The sequence below is a fragment of the Ptiloglossa arizonensis genome, chromosome 10, assembly GCF_051014685.1.
Source record: "Ptiloglossa arizonensis isolate GNS036 chromosome 10, iyPtiAriz1_principal, whole genome shotgun sequence".
NCBI classification, from domain to species: Eukaryota; Metazoa; Arthropoda; class Insecta; order Hymenoptera; family Colletidae; genus Ptiloglossa; species Ptiloglossa arizonensis.
Genome location: NC_135057.1, coordinates 7,178,601 through 7,194,944, shown reverse-complemented (window position 1 = coordinate 7,194,944; position 16,344 = coordinate 7,178,601). Strand labels below are relative to the sequence as shown.

General features: G+C 39.8%; 3 protein-coding genes across 5 annotated transcripts in view; 1 reads left to right on the top strand and 2 right to left on the bottom strand.

Annotated features, from left to right (window-relative positions):
* Positions 1–16,344, bottom strand: part of Sev (receptor protein-tyrosine kinase sevenless) — a 51,519-nt gene that overhangs the window by 9,387 nt on the left and 25,788 nt on the right. For 2 of the 3 annotated variants that reach the window (XM_076322392.1, XM_076322393.1), the window contains exons 3-10: positions 12,465–12,524; positions 12,265–12,355; positions 9,031–9,263; positions 5,299–5,538; positions 4,085–4,232; positions 2,883–3,379; positions 979–1,268; positions 553–909 (exon numbers count right to left, since the gene is read on the bottom strand). In XM_076322392.1, the coding sequence (XP_076178507.1) occupies positions 553–909; positions 979–1,268; positions 2,883–3,379; positions 4,085–4,232; positions 5,299–5,538; positions 9,031–9,263; positions 12,265–12,355; positions 12,465–12,524 (1,916 nt within the window). Of the gene's footprint in view, positions 1–552; positions 910–978; positions 1,269–2,882; positions 3,395–4,084; positions 4,233–5,298; positions 5,539–9,030; positions 9,264–12,264; positions 12,356–12,464; positions 12,525–16,344 lie in introns of all 3 variants that reach the window. The other variant, XM_076322391.1, reaches the window with a different exon arrangement.
* On the top strand, positions 9,347–11,350 carry LOC143152304 (cAMP-dependent protein kinase catalytic subunit). Its single transcript, XM_076322273.1, has 5 exons — positions 9,347–9,406; positions 9,464–9,627; positions 9,709–9,712; positions 9,907–10,220; positions 10,285–11,350. Exons 1-5 carry the CDS (start codon positions 9,347–9,349, stop codon positions 11,348–11,350), a joined length of 1,608 nt encoding a protein of 535 aa, XP_076178388.1.
* Positions 11,069–12,233, bottom strand: LOC143152371 (uncharacterized). The gene is made up of 2 exons (XM_076322405.1): positions 11,248–12,233; positions 11,069–11,146 (listed from the first exon to the last, which is right to left on the bottom strand). Exon 1 carries the CDS (start codon positions 11,980–11,982, stop codon positions 11,662–11,664), a length of 321 nt encoding a protein of 106 aa, XP_076178520.1. The 5' UTR covers positions 11,983–12,233; the 3' UTR covers positions 11,069–11,146; positions 11,248–11,661.

Sequence of the window (16,344 nt, the reverse complement as noted above, 5' to 3'; positions counted from 1 at the left end):
AATTAATAACATTGGCACAGTTTCCACACTGTATGTGTTCCGCATATAGAGCTTATCGCCATATCGATCCGTAGCGAAATTATCTACCCCTTGGTAAACGACTCTGAGTGAATCGAATCCACTGAACTGCACAGTTCTTTTGTGAAATTCGTTGAAACGTTGTTCCATTGGTCTAGCATAATTTTTTTAATAAACCGCGCGTAATTTCCAAGTTGTATGCACCTTAACTTAAAGTACACTCGTTAAGGTTTGTATTAATTATGACTTTGAAATTGATTGAACGTGTATTATATGTACATGGAGTGGGCAGATATGGAGAATACCTACGTGTGAACCATAGTATATGTACAATGTTTAAAATTGAGTTTATGTGTATAATAAGAATCCTTAGTCTAGTCAGAAACTATTTAAAGTGACTATTGAAGGTGTACGTTGTCGAAATAAAGAAAAGTGTACAAAACACAAGGCTTGTTAAGAATTGATCATCCAGGTCCTGTGTGTCCTCGTTGTTGAGTCTATCCGTAACAAAACCTAAACGAACGAAACGCTTACCGTAGTGTCCTGCCCCTGAACTCGGTGGACCATGGTCCTCTACCGGCGCTGGTGTACGCAGCCGCCTTGATCGAATATTCAGATTTCTCTCGAAGATTGTGCACAGTGTGAGACGAGCCAGCGATATCTTTCTGATGAATCGTCTCCCCGGTGGACTCGTCTTTGATCTCCAACTCGTAGGACCAATTCTGCCAAGCTCCCTTACCCTGTCCACCCAACAGATGAGGCGCCTGCCATGAAACTTTTGCCCTCTCCACACCCAGAACCGCTTGGACGCCCGTAGGAGGATTCACCGGGACGGGTACAGGCTGACTCGCGTCCATAAGTACATTGACACTGACAAATGAACCGTTCGACCTGGAAAGGGCACGTGTATTCTTAGACATCAAAGTGGAAACCCAGTTGAATCTAAACGGAGATGCTCACCTATCGGGGTACGCGTTGTGGAAGTATCTGTTCTGTCCCGAATGGTAGCCCTCTATCAGTACCTCTTCACCGTTCGTCCAATAGAACAAACCGTTCGCCATAGCTAACGAGACCACGTTTTTGAACTTTGGCTGCTGAGTGTTCGCGCGGAAGTTCAAGACCTCACGACCGTCCAAGGAAACGGACATGACCGTGTTCAGGCTGTGATGGGGAACCAGTAGACGAAAGTTCGTGTGATCGACCGTGAACGCGCCTAAATTTTCATCCTCTAAGATCAAATATGGTTGAACCTGAAACGAACGAGATTCGTTGATCGTTTTGTAGGTAGAAAAGGGTCTATCTTTTATGATAGATGTGTGAAAGAATTGGTGTCTATTTAATAACACGGTAGATGGATGGAATACCAACTTTAGGATAAACTTGATTCAGGTCTTACATTTATCGTTAGTTACTTTCAAATTTTATATAAAGTAAATGAATGGAATTGTAGCAACCGAGGTATTCAATTTTTTTTAACATGCTTCTGGAACTGTATTATTTTTGTAGTGAATTTATGTTGGAAACTATGTAGATAGAATTGAAATATATTGTAAATTATAGTTTCTTGAAAAATGTACATAGTTAATACTTTGTTTTTCGTCATTACGCTTTCGTTGTACGGACAATTGAACCGCGAATACGTCGACACTGTACGGGACAATTATGACACGGACGTCACTTGTATCAACGTTACTTTACCATCGAGAATCATATTGTATCGACTGTCGAAACATAAAACAAAACACGGAGGAAACAATATTCCATAATCGAGGAGTTAACGGGCTATGCTCTGCTCGATTTAAGTTACGAATTACTGCGAAATTTTTATGGACTGCTATAGTCGACGTTGGTACACGAGAGTTTACAAATGGATGACTATAGTCGTCATTGGTACGCAACAAGAATTTACAAATGGACGACTATAGTAATTATTGGTGCACAAGGGGTATTCAAAGCTAATCTATTACGATGGTCATTTGTATACAATGAGAGTTTACAAATGGATGACTATAGTTGTTATTTATATGCAACGAGTTTACAAATGGACGACTACCGTTGTTGTTGGTGCACAGAGGACATTCAAAGCTAATCGACTACAATGGGCATTAGTATACAATGAGAGTTTACAAATGGAGGACTATAGTTGTTATTAGTACGTAACGAGTTTACAAATGGACGACTACAGTTGTTGTTGGTGTACAGGGGGCATTCAAAGCTAATCAACTACGATATTTATTAGTATACAGTAAGAGTTTGCAAATGGATGAGTACACTCGTCATTGGTATACAAAGAGTATTCAACACTGATTGATTACAGTAGAGTTGTTAGTATGCAACAAGAGTTTACAAATGGACGACTATAATTGTTATTAGTACGCAACGAGAGTTTACAAATGGACGACTATAATTGTTATTAGTATGCAACGAGAGTTTACAAATGGATGACTACAGTTGTCGTTGGTATACAGGGACCATGCAACACTGATCACCTTACAATACTTGTTAGTATACAATAAGAGTTTACAAATGGACGAGTACAGTCGTCATTAGTATACAGGGAGCATTCAACACTAATCGACTATAATACTTGTTAGTAAACAATAAGAGTGTACAAATGGACGACTATAGTTGTTATTTGTACGCAACGAGTTTACAAATGGACGACTACAGTTGGTATATAGGAGGCATCAAAAGCTAATCGACTACAATGGTCATTAGTATACAATAAGAGTGTACAAATGAACAACTACAGTCGTCATTGGTATACACAGAGCATTGAACACTAATCAACTACAATACTTGTTAGTAAACAACAAGAGTTGACAAATGTACGACTATGTCAATATCAAAAAGCTTACACGTACCTCGTGCTTCACCCCGTTGCTGATATCGGCCAGATCCAGCCTGAACAAACCACCTCTGGTGACCCAGAACAGATACCCATTGTACGGGTCCACCTCAATGTGAGTGGGTCGTGTTAGAAACCCAGCCACGGCCACCGTCAAACCTCTTCCATCCAGATTGCATCTAGCTATCTGCCAAACGGTCGTCGCGTGTTTCACCTCGCCCAGAATGTACAGATGAAGGTTCAGCCAATCCACCGATAGACTCAGGGGCTTGAAGTTCGCCTGGCTGGGACTGAGGATCACCGTGGGTTTCGCGCGTTTCAGAATGGGCGTTCTGTACACGTATCCCAAGGAATCGGACACGAACAGCTGCGCGGACGCAACATGAATCGCGACCCCGCGAATCGTGCTCGAGTTTTCGTAAATCACGCTGGGATCGTCCAACATGTCCGCGTCCTGTTTCATGACCATGTGCTGCCCACCGAGGATCAGTATAGGTTGTTGGGTGTCTTTCGCTGAAATATTACGAACTTTGCTGATTTATTCATGATCCGACGAAAGTTCCTGGATCGATTCCGAAATGGACGATATGCGTCCGAAAAATATCCAATCTGTGGAAGTATCTCTTAAACAATTTTCGACGTGGAACAAAGAGACACGTGTATAAGTGTACGTGTTAAAGTATCCGTGCTTCGATCTTTAATATTGTATTTCTTGCATTAAATATATTTAAATACACGTGAAGCGATATAGGTGAAGTGAAGCACGTGAAGTAACACGCGTGAAATAATGCACGTGTATTTAAAAATACATGAAACAATACACGAGTACTGTACTGAAAATGACACGAATTCGAGTAGGGATAGTTTCAACACACGCGTACAAGTTTCTTTTTTTTAGTACACGTTCGAAACCATGATCTCGAGTGACTACAGTCATCAGTGGAACACAACGAACGTACGATGATGGGTAACTGTAGTCACCAATAGGATGCAACGAACGTGCGGTAATGGGCGACCACAGTCACCGTTAGTATCGAAAGGGTTAAGAAGTGCTTCCGGAAGTGGGAGGACCGTTGGAAGAAGGTTGTAGCTCTCAAAGGGGCGTGCTTTGATGGGTGACGTCGTTGTTATCGAGGAAAATCTCTTTCTCTCGTTGGAGGGAGTCGGATCCTTTCTAAACACACTTCACGAACGATTGTAAAATGTTTGTAAACTTACCAGCCGGTTCCGGAGTGGTTGTGATGTAGATGACCGCCGGAGGACCCTCCCCGACTCCGTTCCTCATGGTCACGCTTATGGAATAATTCTTGTTCGGGTCGAGATTTTGAAACATATAATGATCCGTGTTCTCCGACGCTGGTATATCCTATCGATCGATCGTAAAACGTGTTAAACGAACCGCCGATGAATTCGTCCCTTTCGATCCCTTGCTAGGAAGATCAGTATGCGAACAGGGAAAGAAACGCCATGCCAGAAACATATTTCGTGGAAAATCTGGTTCTTGCAAGTCAACGGGGCGATGTTAACGGCGTTCAAGGTAGCGAGATTAGCGGAGATCTGCGACAGTTGCGTTGTACGAGGTGTTTCGTCTCGATACGGTGGAATACTTCACGATGAATCGAAGATATGGAAAGTACGTTCTTAAAAATATTGTTTAAAGGTACTGATAATTTTTCTAATTTATTCGGTACCAAGCAACGTTCGTAAGAATGTCTTTCCAACATCATCGATTGCTCGTATGATATTCCAATGTCGAGATAGAACGGACACCCCTATTGACTCAAAGCGACGTGCATTTTTTAAAGCAAGCGGTGTTGGAAGATAAGTGTTAGTGTTAAAGTTATCGATAAGCGCAATCTCTTTATCGAGAATTGAACAAATTGGACAATTATGCGAAATGTTAGCGACGTTTTTCGTTATACGGATATTTCGGGAACAAACGTACGCTTCGAAGAATTCCATTTCAAAGATACATAAATATTTCTAACGTTACAAATATTCAAATGTTTAAATACTCAAATTTTCAACTATTCAAACATTGAAATGCTTTCAAAAATAACCTCACTCAGAGGAAGCGTGCATCTGTTCCGCGACATGCTTGCATCTTTCGCGTTTTTACCTATCAAAGAACATCCCTTCTCAGGAAGGAGGTGCAATCTTGCAGAACCAGTTGGTGTTTCGCAGTGCTGTTTGCTACAAAAGTTAGAAAGAACAGGAAAGCGCGATCGTCATTGCAAACGTCGACAATCGCGTCGAGAGACGATTAGCGACGATTAGCTTAGCGGAATCGAGACATCGAGACGAGACGCGTTGCCTAACGACTATGGACGTCTCTCGTAAGACGTTGAGAGACAGTGAGAAAACATAGAAATAGAGAGAAATAGAAAAAAGAGTTATCGCATGATGTATTGAAGTTCTGGCGTGGCGTGTACCTTAAGCTGGGAGTGGTCAGCCCCTTGCAGACGCAGGACATAAGACAAAAGTGGCCCATTCGGAAAAGGGCCCGGTTCCCAAGACACAGAGACGCGGCAGCTGTCTACCACCGCCGCTCTTACAATTACCGGTGCTGAGGTTGGTAAACCGGCTGCCAGCGTTCGTATCACAACGCTCGGAGCGGAGACGATAGGCTCGGGATTGTGCTGCGACGATTTCAACAGCAACGCTACGCGAAACTGTAACGAAACCCCGAAAAAACAAAATGTAAACTCACTTCGCGCATCAAGTTACTGTTAGTCTTCCGACGGGAACACGATCGAAAGAGGAATGGTGTAAAATTAAGACTTTGAGATATTCTAGGGATTGTAAGATTGAAAATGGGTCCTATGAACATTTGTACAGTATGTAAATTATTTCACGCGTTAAATTAGTTTTATTCTTCGGAGGAGAACACGATCGAAAGAGGAATGATGTAAAATTAAGACTTTGAGATATTCTAGGGATCGTAAGATTGAAAATGGGTCCTATGAACATTTTTACAGTATGTAAATTATTTCGTGCGTTAAATTATTCTTATTCTTCCGACGAGAACATGATCGTAAGATGAATGGTGTAGAATTTGTACTTTGAGATATTCTAGGGATTGTAAGATTGAAAATGGGTCCTATGAACATTTTTACAGTATGTAAATTATTTCGCGCGCTAAATTATTTTTATTCTTCGGACAAGAATAAGATCCAAAGAGGAATGGTGTAAAATTAAGACTTTGAGATATTCTAGGGATTGTAAGATTGAAAATGGGTCCTATGAACATTTTTACGGTATGTAAATTAATTCGCGCGTTAAATTATTCTTATTCTTCCGACGAGAACATGATCGTAAGATGAATGGTGTAGAATTTGTACTTTGAGATATTCTAGGGATTGTAAGATTGAAAATGGGTCCTATGAACATTTGTACAGTATGTAAATTAATTCGCGCGTTAAATTATTCTTATTCTTCCGACGAGAACATGATCGTAAGATGAATGGTGTAAAATTAAGACTTTGAGATATTCTAGGGATCGTAAGATTGAAAATGGGTCCTATGAACATTTGTACAGTATGTAAATTATTTCGCGCGTTAAATTATTTTTATTCTTCGGACAAGAATAAGATCCAAAGAGGAATGGTGTAAAATTAAGACTTTGAAATATTCTAGGGATTGTAAGATTGAAAATGGGTCCTATGAACATTTGTACAGTATGTAAATTAATTCGCGCGTTAAATTATTTTTATTCTTCCGACGAGAACATGATCGAAAGAGGAATGATGTAAACTTCATACTTTGAGATATTCTAGGGATTGTAAGATTGAAAATGGGTCCTATGAACATTTGTACAGTATGTAAATTATTTCGTGCGTTAAATTATTCTTATTCTTCCAACGAGAACATGATCGTAAGATGAATGGTGTAGAATTTGTACTTTGAGATATTCTAGGGATTGTAAGATTGAAAATGGGTCCTATGAACATTTGTACAGTATGTAAATTAATTCGCGCGTTAAATTATTCTTATTCTTCCGACGAGAACATGATCGTAAGATGAATGGTGTAAAATTAAGACTTTGAGATATTCTAGGGATCGTAAGATTGAAAATGGGTCCTATGAACATTTGTACAGTATGTAAATTATTTCGCGCGTTAAATTATTTTTATTCTTCGGACAAGAATAAGATCCAAAGAGGAATGGTGTAAAATTAAGACTTTGAAATATTCTAGGGATTGTAAGATTGAAAATGGGTCCTATGAACATTTGTACAGTATGTAAATTAATTCGCGCGTTAAATTATTTTTATTCTTCCGACGAGAACATGATCGAAAGAGGAATGATGTAAACTTCATACTTTGAGATATTCTAGGGATTGTAAGATTGAAAATGGGTCCTATGAACATTTGTACAGTATGTAAATTATTTCGTGCGTTAAATTATTCTTATTCTTCCAACGAGAACATGATCGTAAGATGAATGGTGTAGAATTTGTACTTTGAGATATTCTAGGGATTGTAAGATTGAAAATGGGTCCTATGAACATTTGTACAGTATGTAAATTATTTCGCGCGTTAAATTATTTTTATTCTTCCGACGAGAACATGATCGAAAAATGAATGGTGTAAAATTAAGACTGAAATATTCTAGGGATTGTAAGATTGAAAATGGGTCCTATGAACATTTGTACAGTATGTAAATTATTTCGCGCGTTAAATTATTTTTATTCTTCCGACGAGAACACGATCGTAAGATGAATGGTGTAAAATTAAGACTTTGAGATATTCTAGGGATTGTAAGATTGAAAATGGGTCCTATGAACATTTATACACTATGTAAATTATTTCACGCGTTAAATTAGTTTTATTCTTCCAACGAGAACATGATCGTAAGATGAATGGTGTAGAATTTGTACTTTGAGATGTTCTAGGGATTGTAAGATTGAAAATGGGTCCTATGAACCCTTGCTTTTCGATTAAAAACAGTTTTGGAATAGTTTTGTAAGAGGTATTGAAATCGTCCTAGCTCTAGAACTTTAAACTCGACGTTGGTACACTCTATCTTAGATTCAGTTACTATTCAAACACTGGAATAATTAAAGATTGTTCACGATACTCGAGTATTTATTAAGTGTTCAAATAGTTCTATTTTTAATATCGACTCAATAGTTTACTACTGACAGAGATATTTGTGACTATGAATTCGATGTTACTAAACTGGTTCTTAAAACAAGAAGTGGCTAGAGCTCTGAAAAGAAGCATTTTCAGAAATTCGTATGTTTCTTTTTCATCTTAACAAGTGTTCCTACACTTTGACCACTTACATCGGAAACACTCTGTGTCGCAGCTTTCACGAACGGATCTGCGCGTCAGTTAAACGTATCTACCGTAAAATTCACTCTGATCTTGAATTTCATTTTTCACAGACTCCTAGATTCGTCCCTGAAAGCTGTGACAAATCTACTATTTACAGATGGGGTGTAACGCCACGTCCTAATTAGATATCGCACAACGACGAAATCGTTGTCAACAGTGTTCGTATACGTCCGAGTGTCGAGTACCATTCGCGACCGATTTAACGATCAATTCTCAAGATGTCTTTGTCAAAGTAGAGTCTTCTATTTCTCAGGAAAAATAGTTACGTAAAATAGAAATATTATTTAAAAAATACACGAAAGAGAGATTGGACGTTCGGTGGAACAAATACGTAAACTTATTTATAAAATAAATTTATTTTATCAATGTACCAAGTACGATGTGAAATACTATATTTTTGAAAGAACGTCTTGCGTTACAAAAATTGATAAATTCGTGAAATTGGATACTATCCAATTATAATATTAAAATTAGATACCATCTAATTAATAATCTACTATCTAATTAATAATCTACTATTTAATTAATAATCCACTATCTAATGAATAATCTACTATTTAATGAATAATCTACTATTTAATTAATAATCCACTATCTAATGAATAATCTACTATTTAATTAATAATCCACTATCTAATGAATAATCTACTATTTAATCAATAATCTACTATCTAATTAATAATCTACAATCTACTAATTAGATCGAGATTACGATATTGTCGTATCGCGTATTGCTCGTGTTGCGCGCTCTGCGACGTTTAATTAGGACACGGCGGAACGCGAATGGAAATCATAAACAAGGACGAAGGACTCCGTGGGACTTACTCTGTATTTCGTGTACGGTTGCAAATTCTCCACGAGTATCTGATCGTCCTCGCCCCACGATTGATTTCTGCAATACTGCCACGTTTCGGCCAGTTCCTCGTATCTCCATTGCACCAGGTACGAAATCCCGCCGCCGCGTCTTTCGATGTCGATTCCTTTCCATTCGAGTCGCAGTGATGTCGCTGTCAGGGAATCAGCGACCAAGGCAGGTGCCGGTGGATCACCTATTTCCGCTGATAATACGCATCGCGCTTCGTTAGTGTCACAAAGTAACGAAATCGTGCTACGAGTTTGTTTACGCTCGTAGATCGGGGAAATGACGCGAAACGAACGAGAACGTTGTGTCCTCGGTTTCGTTCAACCGTACTGTCTAACAGTACATAATAATATAATAGTTTCAAAGTGACGTAACTCGAAGAAGTAAATTTTTCAGAAAACTACGTGCAAACTTGGCGGAAAATTATTTACCGAGAAAATGGTACTGGAACGAATATACTCTGAGAAAGAACGATCGAATGTTAGTTTTGTTAATGTGTTCGCCATTTGCTTCGGGCTACAATTGACAATGTGTCACTTGTGGAGGATTACATTTGAAACGTTAGAGTGTTAAAGGAAGTGTAGGTCCTCGAATTAAGTTAGAGCACTGTTAATCGAAAAACAACTCTTAATCACCAATAGTGCAGTAAGTTAACTTTGTACTGGTTACTAAATCGAGTTAATTTGATGCACTGTTGGCGATTGATAGAAGAGTGTTACATAGTGCACTCTATGTTACTAAAGAAAGTTAACTCGGTGCACTGTTGGCGAATTATCAGAAGAGTGTTGCATAGTGCACTCTTGGTTACTAAAGCAAGTTAACTTGGTGTACTGTTGGAGATCAACAGAAGAGTGTTCCTTGGTGCACCGTGGTTGACGAATAGAGGACTATTTTACACCTTGAGTCATATCCAAAATACACGTGCGACACTTGTACGTTCATCCAGAGCGTTCGAAACACCCTTTGTTCTCCGCTCGAAGATCAACGACCATCGCGTCGAGGAAACGTGCTTTCAAAGATTCGCGCGGTTCCACAAAGTGTCAATATCGCCACGTGGAAGAAGAATCGGCGCGTTCGCGTCTTTAAATTTGCAAAATGACGCGAAACGAACAATAGAACGTCGTCGATTCGCCTCCATAACCTTTGACCGACTGTCAAAGAACCGTAACGTACTCGTGTCTATGGATTTGATGCATCCTATGTTCCACGTATTCGAGGAGTAAACGATCGATCACCGCGATGGACCTGGAACGAAACAGTGCCTTCAAAGAGTACCAAAAGATCCTGGACAATCTGAAGGACGAGTTCCTTCAGACATGGAAATTGCCGAAATCGGACACGGTCACTCTCGAGGATTTCGAACTGTTCCGTACGATCGGTACCGGCGCTTTCGGACGCGTGCTACTCGTCAAGTACAAACCCACCTCGGCCTACTACGCGATGAAGATCATGGATAAAGCGAAGATCGTGAAGAAGAAACAAGTGGACCACACCTACAACGAGAAACGTGTACTCCAGTGCGTGAAGTTCCCGTTCCTCGTCTACATGGAGTTCTGCTTCAAGGACAACTCTTACATCTACATGGTGCTCCCGTTCGTGAACGGTGGCGAGATGTTCACCCATTTGAGACGAATGGGTAGGTTCGACGAGTCGTTGGCAAGATTCTACGCGGCCCAGGTGGTCCTCGCTTTGGAGTATCTCCACCATTGCAGCCTGGTCTACCGAGATCTCAAACCGGAGAACATACTGATCCAGGACACCGGTTACATTCGAGTGACCGATTTCGGGTTCTGCAAGATGATAAACAGCAGAACGTGGACACTCTGCGGTACACCGGAGTATCTTGCGCCTGAGGTGATCCTCTCCAAGGGGTACGGTAGATCTGTCGATTGGTGGAGCTTTGGTGTCTTGGTGTACGAGATGAACGCCGGTTATCCACCGTTCTACTCGCGCGACACGATGAAGATTTACGAGAAGATCATCGTCGGTAAATACAAGTTCGCTCATCATTTCGGCGAGGAGCTCAGGGACATCCTGAAGAACATACTGCAGGTGGACTTGACCAGACGCTACGGGAACCTGAAGAACGGCACCATGGACATCAAGGAACACCGATGGTTCGAAACCACCGACTGGAACATGATCTACCATCAGAAGGTACAGCCGAGCTTCATACCCACCTGCCAATCGCCGGAGGACACGAGCAACTTCGATCACTATCGGGAGACACCGTTGAAGATCACCAACTTTGACAATTTCCCAGAAGAGTTCGCGAACTTTTAACCGGGGTGCTGATAAGATGAACGAAACGGGGGCGAATGGTGTCTCGATGGGAAATTAACGGGTACCATACGGTGAATACAGGGTGTATCTTGTAACCGGGTTAGACTGGGTAAACCTGTTCTTATTGAGGATGGAACAAAATTGTGGGAGAAAATTTTGCATCGTGTAACGAGCTTCACGTGTGGGGCGATTCATTTCGGGAGCAGTGCAGCTGCAAAGTGCAGTTGTGTCATACCGTATGAAAATGTATACGGGGCAAATTCTTTTTTTTTTTTTTAATATTTTACTTTCTTTCTAACATCTGTAATATATTACTTTTCTTCATATCTGTTAACCTGAAGGGTTACAAATACGGGTTTTTTTGTAATCGCATAACTATTAATTAATTTGTACACGTTTGAAATATCGTGCAAAGTATTACTTTTTTCGATACAGTAGCCTATATTTTTATTCGGTATGGCACCAGCGAAAGAATTCTGGGATTCTGTTGTATTTACAAATAAGTGCAATTGCACTTTGTATCCCTGATAAAAGTCACAACATGATAAATCTTGTCGAACGATGCAACATTTTTCTCTGCAATCTTTAACAGAAAGATGCGCTACATATACAGGGTGTCCCGGGATTTTCATGACTACGAAGCTTTAATTCATAAGCAAAAATAAGAAAAAAATGTTACTCAAAATTTCTTAATGAAACCTGTGTCACAGAGTTACTCTTTTTTTTTCTTCGAAAGTTGCAAAAAAAAAGTTACATTTCTCGTTATAATATTATACGTAGTTCTTTTTAATGTATAATTAAAATTGACAAACATATATCGTAGAAATGCAACAGTATGCAGTTTCGCAATCGTACGCATTCAAAGCCCGGGATACCCTGCATTTGGAAGGTTCGCGAGTAAAAGTACCGATTACCTTTCAACTGTTGGAAGTAACGATTCAACGCGTCGTGACAGCCCAGAACGCAGTACAATTCTTTGGGCGGGAGTAGTTCTTGCGTCCCGTTCTGTAAACAACATATGTTAAGTTACGCGCAACGTGGAATCGCGAACGAAACGCCCGATACGTCGAACATTAATACAAGGGATAACAGTAGCTTGGTAAACTGTACTTACGCAGACAGCTTGGCAACTTGTGTCGAGGGCTCGTTGCCACGCTCCGCAGCCTTTTGTGCACTGAAACAGATAGAAAATTACGCTGCGAGACTGCGTTACACAATGTTGCGCCGGAAGTACGTCTGGTTATGTAAAGTGTAGCAACCCATTTAAGATCAAAGACATTATCATTTTTCCGCTCGTTATTCGTCCGTTATACTCTGTCCTGTGATCCTTAGTTTCTCCCCAAGTTTTATCATAATTTCAGTTTCTCCCCAAATTTTATCATAATTTCAGTTTCTCCTGAAGTTTTATCGTAATTTCGATCTATTAGATCCTAAAAGGATGCAAAAACGAAGAAACGAGAGATTGAAAAGTAGAAGAGGTTTGATCATTTCTTTCAAATACCAGTCTCAATTCTATCAAATACTAATTTATCTACTATCTTAAAGTACGATTCAATTTTGTAACAAAATTTAATTTTTATGGATGCTATGATCACGTGGAGCAGCTCGAGAAATATTGACGAGAAAGGTATATAATTATCAGAAACAAGCAGAATTTTATTCGGGAAAAACTAAAGTGGAATATCATTGTTCGACGAGTAACTTATACATTAGTATTTATTTCTTATCCGGAGAATAATTTCACCTGTTGCTTCTGACGATTAAATAATTTCAACTCAAAAAATAAGCTCTAGACTCTGCGTGAATATCACTGTCATTGAGTCTACAAATCCTTTAATTTACAAAAAAAAACTATTCAAAATACGATCATTAACTGCTAGAAACATAGACATTCGTAAACGTTCGATGTTCAACGTTGATTCGACGCGAAAAACTCTAGAAGTGAAAATAAAAAGGAATGCTCGACGATAGAGACATCAACGAATATTTTTCAAACTTTTTTCTCATTTTAGATTGACTCCACTCACGATGATCCGCTCATTCTTATCAATAATTCAGTGATCGAACACCAAGTTTCACCAGTCGACCATATTTCTTTCGAGCTGCTCCACGCGACAAATCACGATTATCAAAGGGTCGAAATTTTAAAAATAAAATCTATCGAATCGGTATCTATTGGGAAATCGAGATGACAATCGAATAAAATTGTGCATTCGTATTCGAGAAATGATGTTCGAAGGCTACCTTGGCTCCGGACCAGTAAATCTCCGTCAATTGGAGCACACAGTGTACGGCGTGCGCCGATACGAAACGGCGCGCGCCGCCATTATTTTGGCATTGAGGCAAGTAACTGGAACGTCTGCAAGGCGAAACTGTATTGGAAAGATGGACGAGGAACATACGGCACGTGCCTCAAGTAACGCCTACGTTCATAAGACGGCCGCTCGGTTCGTGCCGAGCATGGATTTGCGAACCGAAGTTTAACGCATTAACTTTCTGCACAAGAGGATGTGGGTATTTGTCGGCGACAACAAGCCTTGGTCGATGATGAGGACGAAGGAAACGTGATCGGTCGGAGAACACGATCGGACGATGTGTTTTCGTTTCTGATAAATCTCGATCGTTCGCAGTTTCGCGAAATTTTTCTTTCGCCGACGATATCGTTTGCTCCAGCCTCATTTTTCCCGGTAGATAAATGGGAGCCGTAAGATCAACGATGTTATCGTCGCGAAAATTGCGTTATTACGTTAACTTGGTTATTAACCCGTCCACCAGCAATTCTACTCGTCGAGGAATCGAATCGCGGATACACGAGCCACGTGAAAGATGAATTTTTGAATTATTGGGTGGTTTGGAAAGTCATTTCGTTTTCCAAAATGGAGAATGTATAATTTGATTAAACGTTTGTACACTTTGAAGAAATTGTGTTTTATTTTCAAAACCAAACGACTTTCCAAACTTAATGGCTTCGTTAAAACACGAAGAGGATTTTAAGCTTGGAACCTGAGAAGACCCAATAGGCATTTGCAAACTTGGAGATATGGTAGGTTAGAATATGATTGTACGTTTGAGTAAGAGAATAGAGTGTATCTTGTACGATACGTGAAAATGTTATTTCACGTATTATTGTAAGAATGATTTTTTACAGGTGGAGGTGCAAAGAAGATCTGGGGATCGAGTTTATTCTTTTAAACGAAACGATTAATTTTCCATGGTCTTAAATTGCTGAGGTACAATTGTCCTGAAACTTGCCGTTTTTAAGATATTTGACTTTGTTTATCCCGTTACTTTTATTGTGAAACATGTTAGAAGATACGCTCGGTATCTCGAACGTAAACAAACAGCGGATAAGTAAAAGGATAAACAAAGTTAAATATCTTAATAACAGTAAGTTTTATGATTCTCTGAAAATCGGGTGTGAAAAATTGATCGTTTCATATCGAAAAACAAACTTAACCTCTAAATATCTACGCCTGCGTTTGTAAAAATACTATTACTTATCGTACGATGTATTTTGTTCAACTTTACAATTTTTACGTGCAACGTTTTCACGTATCGTTTGAAATAATGGAAATATTCAACAAAACAGAGGTCGTGAAACACACTGTACATTTTGTAGCGTATAAAAAATGTCCAGATAAAACGCGATCAATTGCAAATGGTGGCCTCGATCACCTCGATAAAATCTCCTCGACTTTCTCGTTTCGTAGGATCGTTTACAATTGATAAAGCATTTCAGACCGATGAAAAACATTGAAGAATTACGATCACGCGATTAGAAACATATAAAATATTCCAAAACATGCAAAACAATCGTCGATGCGACGCATGATCATGTGTGCTTGGTAATGGAGACCATATTGAACACCTGTTGCGAATACTCGTTTGAGTATAATAAACTACGTTTGCGTTGAAACTTACATCGCGGTAAGGAGTTTGCATAACGCTCGGTTCAATTATGTTCTCCGATTGAACATAACTGTACATTTTATGGCGCTGTTTCAACCGTACTGCGTTCCTTGGGTCTTCTTCGACCCATCGTCTCCTAGCAATACATTCTTTCTCTACAACGAAAGCTATTATTGAATCGTTCGGAAAGCCATTTCGTTTTCCAAAATGGAAAATATATAATTTAATAAAATGATAATACACTCTAAAAAAAATCATGTTTCATTTTCACCAAAAAAAAAACAAAACGACTTTCCGAACAACCTAATATAACAGATCCAACAAATTTGTTACCCAATTACCTCGTGGATAGAACCGAGCGGAAGAAGTCATTAAGGTTAAAAAACCACTCTGTACAGAGAGACTTCTGGTGATCTTTGATGGAGATGGTTTGTCCTGGGATCATCTATCGTCTCTGGATAAACAAGAAATCCGGTAGCCACGAAACGTGGACCGGAGAGTACAGTAATAGTCTTGTCGTTGCTCGAGAGCATCTTGAAAGGAAAACATGCTCGCTGGCAACGCGAAACGTAAATACACAAAAGTGATTTGGCATGCTCGACCGGACTCTCAAGGACTTCAGGAAGAGCCAGTTTGTAATGGTTCTCGGCTGGAACGTTTCGTTCGTCGTTGAGCTGCAACTCCTTCCTACGTTTGTTTTCAAGCATCTCGGTGTTTCGTTTCAGCCGCGTGTCTCGTTCCAATTTCTCGCGAAACGATCGGTAATTGGGGTTCAATCGATTCGATAACTGGGAGGGTATCGTTCCGAGCATTCTTAACGCATTATCCTGCGCGTAGCCGAGTCTATTTCAACGTCGTATCTCGAGATACGAGAGAGCCATTTATCAATTGCGGAGCTGATCGACACTGTTACATTCAAGAGGCGCCGCACGCGAACGACACTCCTCCCGCCATTTTACAATAATAAGCACGCCACGGAAAACTCGATTCAAGCGGGATTAATCCGCGCACCTGCGTCAACCGTTCGAATTTAATTTGTATTTCGCAATTTGCAAAGACACAAGGTGCTTCGATACTCTTTTCGT